Below are 13,202 nucleotides of genomic sequence, written 5' to 3'. Positions count from 1 at the left end.
GGACTAAGTTACAAAGCAAGGCACCAGTATCACAGATATTAATGACAAATTGACAAAAAGCACAGAGCACAAGATAAACACAACCGGTCACAAGCGACGCTAATTCGAATCGACCAATACTTGTGGTCATAAAAGAAGATATATTATTATTTTTTTTTGGTTATTATATTAAAAAAATAAACATTTTTTTTTTAACTTTTAATAATGCTTGAAATTATAAAAAACTAGTTTTGTCTTGTTTTTTTTTTTAAATTTTGGCCGGGACTTTTGTGTTTGTTTAAGTACACGGTAACACAGTATTGGTTTCGGTACAGTGAGTACTCGCTACAATGATACATGCATACTACACTATCGATTGATCTGAAAAAAAGATTGCTACGCCCACTCTAACGCCTGTTCCTGAACGGTTGCAGTCTAAATAACCTCTCATCATTAGGCGCATAATGCCATCTCTATCCTATGTAATATAATATCGATATACATATATATATATATCATTTTTCGATTCTGGCAACGCTGCTACGACAGCGTCTTTTTGTGAAATTCATACCAGTATCAAATAGGCTTCGAAACCGTCAAGAATAAAAATTACATACAGTCCACACGTCGTCGTTTATATTTCTAACCATATTGCTGGTCCATCGTTCCGGATTCTTGGACAGTTTTGAAGTGCTTTGATTCTCAATTGGTAATTGTTTGCAATGGAACAATTAAAATCATTAGTAAAGAGCCGTGCCAGACTCAAGGCCAACATCACACGTGTCTTGGCATGGGCTGAACACACGGAGATCGCTACACACACAGAGATCGTCACACGGATAGAGCTTCTAAATGAAGTTTGGAAGGAGTTCAACCAGTTCAGCGATTGCATTGCGCTTCACGTCACGGCTATGTCGATCCGGAGATTGACAATGCGGTCTACGAAGCAAAATATCTAAGGGCAAGCGCTATTCTCAAGGAAAGGAGTAATGAGCTACAACCGGGGACATCTACAAGCGGTGCGAGTGGCAGCAACGGGCTACATTCACACAACGATGCAATCTTGAACTTGCTGCAACAAAACCAACAACTATTTGAGCGACTTGCTGTAAGTCAGAGCACACCGAACACGCCTGATCATGATGGTGGTGACGTCACATTAGCGAATTCTCGAAACTCGGTACTCACGGCGAATTCAAATCTGAGCGAATTGCCTAAAATTCAAATCAAACGGTTCTCGGGCAACTACACAGAGTGGCCATCCTTTCAAGACATATATGAAAGCACAATTCATAACAAACAGCATTTGTCCAACACCCAGAAGTTCCATCACTTAAAAACACTACTCGTTGATGAGGCTGCCAACTTGGTTCGACACTTGGCAATTACGGACACGGCTTACAACACTGCATGGGAACGTCTTAAGGAAAGATACAATCGTCCACGGCACATTGTAAACTCGTTTTTGGAACAGTTTATGAGCTTGCCAACAACTACAAAGATCGATGCAACAGTTCTACGGAAGGTTTCGGACGGAGCAAACGAAATTGTTCGTGGATTGGATGCGGTGAATCAGACGGGACGCGACTGTTGGATCATATATCTAGCCCTAGAGAAACTTGACGCTGACACACGGCGCAGGTGGATTGAGCGCAGCATGGAGACAGATTCACCCACTCTAGAGGAATTCTTCAAGTTTCTGGATTCTCGCTGCGAGGAACTGGAGCTGAGCAAAAGGGAGCTTGCTACTGGAAGCAAGACAACAACACATCCTGAAAAACCAAAACGGATCACACAATCGATGGTTGCGGTTGAAAGTAGTGGCTGCACCAAATGCAGATCTACAGAACACACTCTTTATGGGTGTCAGCAGTTTCTGGATATGTCTGGACTGCAGAGGCGATCATTTGTGAAGGAGAAGTCACTATGCTACAACTGCTTGCGACCTGGTCATGGGGTCAACAGGTGCAAGTCAACATACAAGTGCAGGCAATGCAAAGGAAATCATCACTCCCTTCTTCACGTCCAACCGAATCCACAGGCTAGTGGGAATCTTGCCCAGATAGCGGAGGGAGACGAGCAAAACTTAAGCGCGTCTAACGCAAACTCAGTGACACTCAGTCATTTGGCCCAAGGTGCGGGCACCCAAAAGGTTGTATGTGCACAAGGCACTGCAAAATCTACACATCTAACGGAATTCAAACGAAGCATATTACCGACTGCAATGGTGTATGTTAAAAACGCAAAAGGTGACCACGTAACATGCCGTCTTCTATTGGACACAGGATCAGAGCTGTCGTATGTATCTGAGCGTTGCATCCAAGCTCTCGGATTGACACGGTCGGCATCACGCATTTTGGTTACGGGAATCTCTTCCGTAAAAGCAGACACTACAAGGGGATGCAGCACGCTGCAAATCAAGTCTCGCATATCCGATGATCGTTTGGTTGTCTATGCCCACGTGCTAGGCAGAATCACCTCATCACTGGAACGCCAACATATCGACGCATCGACACTCGAGGTATTTAAGGATCTGCAGCTGGCGGATACACATTTCAACGCAAACACACCAGTAGATATACTATTGGGAAGCGAACACGTATGGTCAGTGTTCACAGGACGAAAGATGTACGACAACAAGGGTAATCTTATCGCTATTTCGTCGGTATTCGGATGGGTAATCACTTCACTCATCACATCGAACGCAAGCAACGCTATTGCACTAACCACAACAATGGATATCGACAACACGCTTCAGAAGTTTTGGGAACTGGAAAACGTTCAAAGCAACACAAAATTGGAACCGCAAGACGATCAGGTCGAGAAGCACTTTCTCGCCACCCACAGTCGCGATGAAAAAGGGAAGTATATCGTTGAACTTCCATTCAACACGGAATCTCCTGAATTCGGAGAAACTCTACATGGAGCTCTCAAACGTTTCAAATCGGTGGAGCGACGACTACAACAAAACGAGCAGCTGCGGACACAATACGTATACTTCATGCGGGAGTATATCAACCTGGGACACATGCGTGAGGTACCGCCAGAGGAAATCGGTACTGGGAATCACTTCTTTCTGCCCCACCACCCAGTGCTAGGCCGAAAACTGCGAGTGGTCTTTGATGGACCCTTTCGCGACGCCAATGGTAAGGCCTTAAATGACACTCTTTTCACAGGGCCCAGTATCCAGCGCGATCTATTTGCTGTGTGCCTACGCTTTCGAATGTACAAGTTCGCATTCTCAGCGGACATCGTTAAAATGTTCCGCCAAATATGGGTAAACGAAAAGCACAGAAATTACCAGAAGATCGTTTGGAGAGAGAATCCATCCGATCCGATCAAGCACTTCCAATTGTGCACTGTAACCTACGGAACGTCATGTGCACCATTCCTGGCTGTACGAGTGCTGGAACAACTCGCCGTGGATCATAAAGACGAATACCCGAATGCTTCAAAAATCCTACTGGAGGATTTTTACGTCGATGATGTTCTTACCGGGTCAAACAATGAGGATGAACTACGTCGAAACCGAGACGAGTTGATTCAGCTGATGTCGTGCGCAAATCTTGAACTCGGAAAATGGGTATCCAACACCTCATTCATACAAACGGATGATACCAACGCACAATCGTCGCCAGTTAAGGTTCTCGGGCTATACTGGGATCCTGGAAAAGACATTCTAACGTACAACATTGGTCTAGCAGCAAATCCTGACTGCACAAAGAGACAAGTCTTGTCCGACGTCTCCAGGATATTTGATCCTCTCGGACTCTTGGCACCCATTGTCATCCAATTTAAGATTATCTTCCAAAAACTCTGGCTCTTAAACTTGGATTGGGATGACCCGCTCCCAACCAAACTAGCGGACACCTGGCTGAAGTGTAGAGAAGATCTAGGCACTCTACAAAAATTCCAATTACCACGCTTCGTTGCCAACGACGCAGACAATATCGAACTTCACGGATTTTCGGATGCCTCAACCAAGGCGTATGCTGCTGTGGTGTACAGCAGAGTTACCAATGACGACGGATCCATCTCAGTGTCCCTTGTGGCTGCGAAGACAAGGGTGGCGCCACTGAAACAACAATCTTTGCCACGCCTGGAGCTTTGCGCAGCACTTCTTCTAAGCCAACTCATTCGGTCGATCTCTTCTGGATTGCGCCACAAGAACATAACTGTTTTTGCCTGGTCTGACTCATCAATAGTGCTGTCCTGGTTATCTTATGCACCAGCCCAACTAAAGACTTTTGTTGGAAACAGAACCTCGGAAATCCTTGACACTATTCCAAGGAAGGCCTGGCGGCACGTAGACTCCAAATCAAACCCAGCTGACTGCGCTTCCAGAGGTCTGATGGCTGCTGACCTCATCGACTTCCATTTGTGGTGGAATGGACCTTTGTGGCTACGGGACCAGGATCAATACCTGGTAAAGTTGAACGATTCACGTTTTGGTTTATCTCTTTCAGACAAACGCATTCAAGGAGAAGTCAAGTCCAACTGTTTGGCTACAGTGGCTGTTGCAACTCAGGTTCATCCACTGGATGAGCTGATCGCACGAGTTTCTTCTTGGCTCAAGCTCGTTCACATTGTCGCCTATGTGAAGCGATTCATTCAACGCGCACAAAACCCGTCCTGCGATAGGGCCTCAAGAGCTCTTATATTTGAAGAGATTAAGGCAGCAAGGATCATTTGTATAAAACACGCGCAGCAATGTTTCCACGAGGACTATCAATTCCTCCTTGCCAAGAAACCCCTAAGGAGCCGATCGCAGCTGGTCAAACTTGCACCAATGATAGACGAAAACGATTTGCTGAGGGTAGGCGGAAGACTGCACCAATCGCAGTTGTCACGAGAGGCAAAACACCCAGTTTTGCTACCAAAAACGCACCGAATCTCGAAGCTGATTCTGGAACACGAGCACCGAGTAAATCTTCACCCTGGCGTGTCTTCCCTGTTCGTAATCGTTCGTCAGAGATTCTGGATACTTGGAGCACGTAATCTCATTCGCAGAATAACACACGACTGTTTATCCTGCTTTCGTCAACGCCACCACACCGCTCAACAACAAATGGCTGATTTACCCAGCGTGCGTGTCACTCAAGCCCTTCCATTCGTCAATACTGGTTGCGACTATGCAGGTCCAATCCTTCTAAAGGATGCTAAAGTTCGGAAGCCACGTATCAGCAAGGGTTACATTTGCCTGTTCGTCTGCATGGTCACCTCGGCCATACACCTGGAACTTGTCACAGACCTGACAACAGAAACCTTCTTGGCTGCCTTGCGCCGCTTCATATCCCTACGTGGCAAGTGTAGCAAGATCTACAGCGACAACGGAACCAACTTTATTGGAGCTAAGCGATCCCTCAACGAAATGCAAGAATTGCTTTCATCACAACGACACAAGGACATCGTCACATCCACTTTGGCTGATGACGGAATTCAGTGGGTACTCATTCCCCCTAGAGCTCCTCATTGGGGAGGGAAATGGGAGTCGGCAGTTCGCTGTGTCAAACTGCATCTGCGCCGAGTCACCGGCAACTCAACGCTCACCTTCGAACAAATGCGCACCTTGCTTGCTCAAATCAGCGCAGTGATAAATTCACGCCCCTTATGCTACACATCTGATACCGAAGACAACTACTTATCTCCCGCCCACTTCTTAATTGGGCGACCGTTAACCACCGTGCCAGATCCGGACTTAAGCCACATCCCTGTGGGCCGATTAGGATATTGGCAAAGCATCCAGGCTATGCTTCAAGGATTCTGGAAACAATGGCATCAGGAGTATCTGACTACTCTGCAACAACGTCCAAAGTGGACCACTACAACCCCCAACCTCTCGATTGGTGATGTAGTGCTCGTTAAGGAGTCCAATACACCACCAGCATCTTGGCACCTCGCACGGGTTATGGAAACCTATCCAGGGAAGGACAACCTCGTTCGAGCAGTCAAGCTGAAGACATCAACAGGAGAGATGACCAGGCCAATCACGAAGATTGCCGTTTTGCCCAGTTCAGAAACTGTGTTTCAGGGCGGGCCGGGATGTTCCTGAACGGTTGCAGTCTAAATAACCTCTCATCATTAGGCGCATAATGCCATCTCTATCCTATGTAATATAATATCGATATACATATATATATATATCATTTTTCGATTCTGGCAACGCTGCTACGACAGCGTCTTTTTGTGAAATTCATACCAGTATCAAATAGGCTTCGAAACCGTCAAGAATAAAAATTACATACAGTCCACACGTCGTCGTTTATATTTCTAACCAACGCCCATAACGCCTAAATCTGTCCACCGCCCACATAACCATATATTGAGATCAGGAGTAGGTGTCGCATTTTTGGAACAAAAAAGAGCCATTTTTAAGTATTTAAATTTAAGAAAAAAAGTTATTAACAAAACCAAAGAATCAAAAAAATTATAAATACCTCACTTAATTTGACACTGGGATCAAACAATAAAAATGTAGACACGCAAGAACGCAAAAGTATAAGAGCGCATAGAGACTGCGAGAGCGAGAGAGCGCGACAGAGTGGCAGTCGACCGAGCGTGGCTTGCGAAACACAAGCAAAATATACACGACAACAGCTTAAACGACAAGAAACGGGAGAGAGATTACAAGAAAGTTATGGGAAACAACAACAAAAGCTACAGAAGATACAATAAACAAATGAACAGGCTAAAAACAGAGTTTGGTTTTGTTAACATTTCTACAATAAAATATACAATTAGACAATAGATTTAGTTATGTTGGACTAAGTCACAAAGCAAGGCACCAGTATCACAGATATTAATGACAAATTGACAAAAAGCACAGAGCACAAGATAAACACAACCGGTCACAAGCGACGCTAATTCGAATCTACCAATACTTGTGGTCATAAAAGAAGATATATTATTATTTTTTTTTGGTTATTATATTAAAAAAATAAACATTTTTCTTTTAACTTTTAATAATGCTTGAAATTATAAAAAACTAGTTTTGTCTTGTTTTTTTTTTTTAAATTTTGGCCGGGACTTTTGTGTTTGTTTAAGTACACGGTAGCACAGTATTGGTTTCGGTACAGTGAGTACTCGCTACAATGATACATGCATACTACACTATCGATTGATCTGAAAAAAAGATTGCTACGCCCACTCTAACGCCCATAACGCCTAAATCTGTCTACCGCCCACATAACCATATATTGAGATCAGGAGTAGGTGTCGCATTTCAATCTCGCTTTGCTGCTGGCATATCTCTATTTCCTTTTGGTCCATGTAGCGGAGTAACGGGTATCTGACAGTCGAGGTACTCGACTATAGCGTTCTTCCTTGTTTCATTTTGAGAAGTGCCCCAAAATCTTGTATTGCGTAAATTGTTAAAGAAAACAAAAATATAACTATTATTACAGAAGCTGGAAGGGTAGTTCACAAAAGTAACATTCAAAGTGCTTAAGTCCGATAATTCTTAGGGAAACTTTTGTCCATATAGAAATTGAACTACTGAAAATAAGGGAACGCACTTAAACAAAACAAGGAAGAACGCTATAGTCGAGTACCTCGACTATCAGATACCCGTTACTCAGCTAAATGGAGATATGCAAGCAGCAAAGCGAGATTAAAATGCGCCACCTACCGGCGGTATACAGATTTAAGCGTTATGGGCGTTAGAGTGGTCGTGGCAAATTTTTTTTTGGATCAATCGATAGGTATCGACGAGACCAATACATTTCAGTTAAAATTTTTTATCTAGCATGAAAATTGTGGGCGTCACAGGTTTTTGCGGTTCGTGGGCGTTAAAGTGGGCGTGGCAAACTTTTTTTTAGGTCAATCGATATGTATTGATGAGAACATTACATTTCAGTTAAAATTTTTATTCTAGCATCAAAACTGTAGGAGCCACAGTTTTGGGCGGTTTGTGGGCGTTAGAGTGGGCGTGGCAGTCTACTGAAACAAACTTGCGCTGCGTAAGAAGCTCAGGAATCTGCACGCCAAATCTCAATAGCCTAGCTCTCATAGTTTCCGAGATCTCAGCGTTCATCCGGACAGACGGACAGACGGACAGACGGACATGGCTAGATCGACTCGGCTAGTGATCCTGATCAAGAATATATATACTTTATGGGGTCGGAAACGCTTCCTTCTGCCTGTTACATACTTTCCCTTTTACTCTACGAGTAACGGGTATAATTAAGATATAGTAACCACTACCATACTCTAACGCATGAAATAACACAATCACTGTCTGATCTAACTACACTTACATTACATGATTGGCTTAGCATGGAAATATATCGCAGGCAGCCCGATGGTCTAGTTATGACAGGGAAACATTTAAAAAACCTAGTTACGAATGGCCAGCAATGACCAGATAATCATTAACAATCATCTTCAGGACAAAATTAATAATTTAACAACAATATCGAATATGCTAGAAAACACAATTCAAAAAGAGAATCATTTCAGTAACGATATTGCTTTAAGCTTACAAAATCAGGTTAGAGTCATAAAAGAAGAAAAAGGAAATGTAAAATTTGCCAATTCAATGGGCCAAAATTGACGTAATCTGACTTTTGCGGCGCTATTGTCTTTACTCTGATTGTACTTAAAACTTTTTTTATCGAAAAGAGAAAGTAATTCTACAAGTTCAAGATACAATCAAAATTTAATAAAATTCCTTATTTCTAATTCCTTTTCAGGACAAGTAGGATTTTAAAGAGAGAGAGGTAAGCACAGCAATATCTTATTAAATTTTCCATGATATATTGCAACATTGTTAGGCAACAACATTTCAATATTGTGACAATTTCGTTGGGAGTCAGATCTTACAGTTCAATAACATAAACACGAGAATCCGGTCAGTTGCCACAAATCAAATCCATAAATGCCAATTCTTCCGATCTTGCCGTTTCTGCCGCTCAACTAGAATTCTGCCACCGCCACTTAGATCAGGGAATTCTTAAGTAATGCAATATCAGTTCCGATTTGAACATCAAATAAAATACAACGTGAGACTTAAATATGGGTTTTTAATGTCCTAGAAGTTAATTTATCTAAGGCGTAAAATAAAGAAAACGTGGCCAAAATGTTGGGAACGTCAACTTTTTAATGGTTTTCCCATATTTTTAAAAACGAAATGGAGTTACCTAAAAAAGCTTATTTTAGAGACAACATCTTAAGAATAACGAAAGCAAGTGTATTTAAGCATACAGAGCTGGGGAATGAAGTAGAAAAATATTTTATATTTCGGGAGTATTAAATATTAAAAAAACACCTCTTAACGAGGTAATTATCTAGTGACGATCGCACCTTCAACAAACAAAAGCTCTGAAATCAATTTTTGTGACGAAAATGTATTAAGTTCACAAGTTACGGGTGTAATTTATAGCTGTTAAAGACAAGTGAGAGAGTGGAGGGGGCCAAGAAATGCCAGGGAGATTAAAATCACCCAAAACAATAAAAAAAATCCCTTTCGGAAAGATGAGATAGAACAGTTTTTATTGCAGACAAAGTCGGATCAAGGTGGAATATAAGAAAAAGTTACATAAATAGAAAAAGATTTCAAAGAAACTTTAACACCAACGATTTCAATGTCAATGTCTTCAGAAAAGGCAGAGGAGTCAGCATAAGGTAGCTTCATATTAAGTCCCCTAACATTTTGATAGGCCAAAAATAAACTGCTCAGTTTTTTGGCGCAGGTACTACCGTGGAAGGCCTATCATTAGTTCTCCGTCTGTTTGGAACAAATTCTTTAATGACCAATTCATCATTAAGCCAACAGCTTTTTGAGTTTAGTACATTAAATACTTCAGGAGGAGCAGATATTTTAAATGAAGATATCCGACGAACATATGGAAATTTATACTCCTTCACCGTAATGTTTTGAGATGGGAATTCCTGGTGTATAAATTCCAAAACATCTGCAGATGTGGTTTTAGGTGTTAAACGAGACTCAAATAATTGCTTCCTATATGGAACAACCAGGGTCTCTTTCTTCCGGCACCAACAATCTGAACATCGTTCGTCTGATTATCGAGACCAGGGACAGTAAATAAAAACGTCATTAGGTGACGATCCGAACTGACAATCTTTTTTGGAACAAAAAAGAGCCATTTTTAAGTATTTAAATTTAAGAAAAAAAGTTATTAACAAAACCAAAGAATCAAAAGAATTATAAATACCTCACTTAATTTGACACTGGGATCAAACAATAAAAATGTAGACACGCAAGAACGCAAAAGTATAAGAGCGCATAGAGAATGCGAGGGCGAGAGAGCGCGACAGAGTGGCAGTCGACCGAGCGTGGCTTGCGAAACACAAGCAAAATATACACGACAACAGCTTAAACGACAAGAAACGGGAGAGAGATTACAAGAAAGTTATGGGAAACAACAACAAAAGCTACAGAAGATACAATAAACAAATGAACAGGCTAAAAACAGAGTTTGGTTTTGTTAACATTTCTACAATAAAATAGACAATTAGACAATAGATTTAGTTATGTTGGACTAAGTTACAAAGCAAGGCACCAGTATCACAGATATTAATGACAAATTGACAAAAAGCACAGAGCACAAGATAAACACAACCGGTCACAAGCGACGCTAATTCGAATCTACCAATACTTGTGGTCATAAAAGAAGATATATTATTATTTTTTTTTGGTTATTATATTAAAAAAATAAACATTTTTTTTTTAACTTTTAATAATGCTTGAAATTATAAAAAACTAGTTTTGTCTTGTTTTTTTTTTTAAATTTTGGCCGGGACTTTTGTGTTTGTTTAAGTACACGGTAACACAGTATTGGTTTCGGTACAGTGAGTACTCGCTACAATGATACATGCATACTACACTATCGATTGATCTGAAAAAAAGATTGCTACGCCCACTCTAACGCCCATAACGCCTAAATCTGTCCACCGCCCACATAACCATATATTGAGATCAGGAGTAGGTGTCGCATTTTTGGAACAAAAAAGAGCCATTTTTAAGTATTTAAATTTAAGAAAAAAAGTTATTAACAAAACCAAGGAATCAAAAAAATTATAAATACCTCACTTAATTTGACACTGGGATCAAACAATAAAAATGTAGACACGCAAGAACGCAAAAGTATAAGAGCGCATAGAGACTGCGAGAGCGAGAGAGCGCGACAGAGTGGCAGTCGACCGAGCGTTGCTTGCGAAACACAAGCAAAATATACACGACAACAGCTTAAACGACAAGAAACGGGAGAGAGATTACAAGAAAGTTATGGGAAACAACAACAAAAGCTACAGAAGATACAATAAACAAATGAACAGGCTAAAAACAGAGTTTGGTTTTGTTAACATTTCTACAATAAAATATACAATTAGACAATAGATTTAGTTATGTTGGACTAAGTCACAAAGCAAGGCACCAGTATCACAGATATTAATGACAAATTGACAAAAAGCACAGAGCACAAGATAAACACAACCGGTCACAAGCGACGCTAATTCGAATCTACCAATACTTGTGGTCATAAAAGAAGATATATTATTATTTTTTTTTGGTTATTATATTAAAAAAATAAACATTTTTCTTTTAACTTTTAATAATGCTTGAAATTATAAAAAACTAGTTTTGTCTTGTTTTTTTTTTTTAAATTTTGGCCGGGACTTTTGTGTTTGTTTAAGTACACGGTAGCACAGTATTGGTTTCGGTACAGTGAGTACTCGCTACAATGATACATGCATACTACACTATCGATTGATCTGAAAAAAAGATTGCTACGCCCACTCTAACGCCCATAACGCCTAAATCTGTCTACCGCCCACATAACCATATATTGAGATCAGGAGTAGGTGTCGCATTTCAATCTCGCTTTGCTGCTGGCATATCTCTATTTCCCTTTGGTCCATGTAGCGGAGTAACGGGTATCTGATAGTCGAGGTACTCGACTATAGCGTTCTTCCTTGTTTCATTTTGAGAAGTGCCCCAAAATCTTGTATTGCGTAAATTGTTAAAGAAAACAAAAATATAACTATTATTACAGAAGCTGGAAGGGTAGTTCACAAAAGTAACATTCAAAGTGCTTAAGTCCGATAATTCTTAGGGAAACTTTTGTCCATATAGAAATTGAACTACTGAAAATAAGGGAACGCACTTAAACAAAACAAGGAAGAACGCTATAGTCGAGTACCTCGACTATCAGATACCCGTTACTCAGCTAAATGGAGATATGCAAGCAGCAAAGCGAGATTAAAATGCGCCACCTACCGGCGGTATACAGATTTAAGCGTTATGGGCGTTAGAGTGGTCGTGGCAAATTTTTTTTTGGATCAATCGATAGGTATCGACGAGACCAATACATTTCAGTTAAAATTTTTTATCTAGCATGAAAATTGTGGGCGTCACAGGTTTTTGCGGTTTGTGGGCGTTAAAGTGGGCGTGGCAAACTTTTTTTTAGGTCAATCGATAGGTATTTGTGAGAACATTACATTTCAGTTAAAATTTTTATTCTAGCATCAAAACTGTAGGAGCCACAGTTTTGGGCGGTTTGTGGGCGTTAGAGTGGGCGTGGCAGTCTACTGAAACAAACTTGCGCTGCGTAAGAAGCTCAGGAATCTGCACGCCAAATCTCAATAGCCTAGCTCTCATAGTTTCCGAGATCTCAGCGTTCATCCGGACAGACGGACAGACGGACATGGCTAGATCGACTCGGCTAGTGATCCTGATCAAGAATATATATACTTTATGGGGTCGGAAACGCTTCCTTCTGCCTGTTACATACTTTCCGACGAATCTAGTATACCCTTTTACTCTACGAGTAACGGGTATAATTAAGATATAGTAACCACTACCATACTCTAACGCATGAAATAACACAATCACTGTCTGATCTAACTACACTTACATTACATGATTGGCTTAGCATGGAAATATATCGCAGGCAGCCCGATGGTCTAGTTATGACAGGGAAACATTTAAAAAACCTAGTTACGAATGACCAGCAATGACCAGATAATCATTAACAATCATCTTCAGGACAAAATTAATAATTTAACAACAATATCGAATATGCTAGAAAACACAATTCAAAAAGAGAATCATTTCAGTAACGATATTGCTTTAAGCTTACAAAATCAGGTTAGAGTCATAAAAGAAGAAAAAGGAAATGTAAAATTTGCCAATTCAATGGGCCAAAATTGACGTAATCTGACTTTTGCGGCGCTATTGTCTTTACTCTGATTGTACTTAAAACTTT

General features: G+C 40.9%; 1 protein-coding gene across 12 annotated transcripts in view; it reads left to right on the top strand.

The window, feature by feature from the left end:
* The window catches only part of LOC108013786 (uncharacterized), a 477,552-nt gene that overhangs the window by 394,349 nt on the left and 70,001 nt on the right, over positions 1-13,202 (top strand). For 5 of the 12 annotated variants that reach the window (XM_070999389.1, XM_070999386.1, XM_070999388.1 and 2 more), the window contains one exon: positions 8,670-8,696. The exons of the other annotated variants lie outside the window; for them this stretch is intronic. In XM_070999389.1, coding sequence (XP_070855490.1) covers positions 8,670-8,696 — 27 coding nt within the window. The remainder of the gene's footprint in view (positions 1-8,669; positions 8,697-13,202) is intronic. 12 annotated transcript variants of the gene reach the window in all.

Source organism: Drosophila suzukii, unplaced genomic scaffold, assembly GCF_043229965.1.
Source record: "Drosophila suzukii unplaced genomic scaffold, CBGP_Dsuzu_IsoJpt1.0 scf_7, whole genome shotgun sequence".
NCBI lineage: Eukaryota > Metazoa > Arthropoda > Insecta > Diptera > Drosophilidae > Drosophila > Drosophila suzukii.
This window is presented reverse-complemented; position numbering and strand designations above follow the sequence as displayed.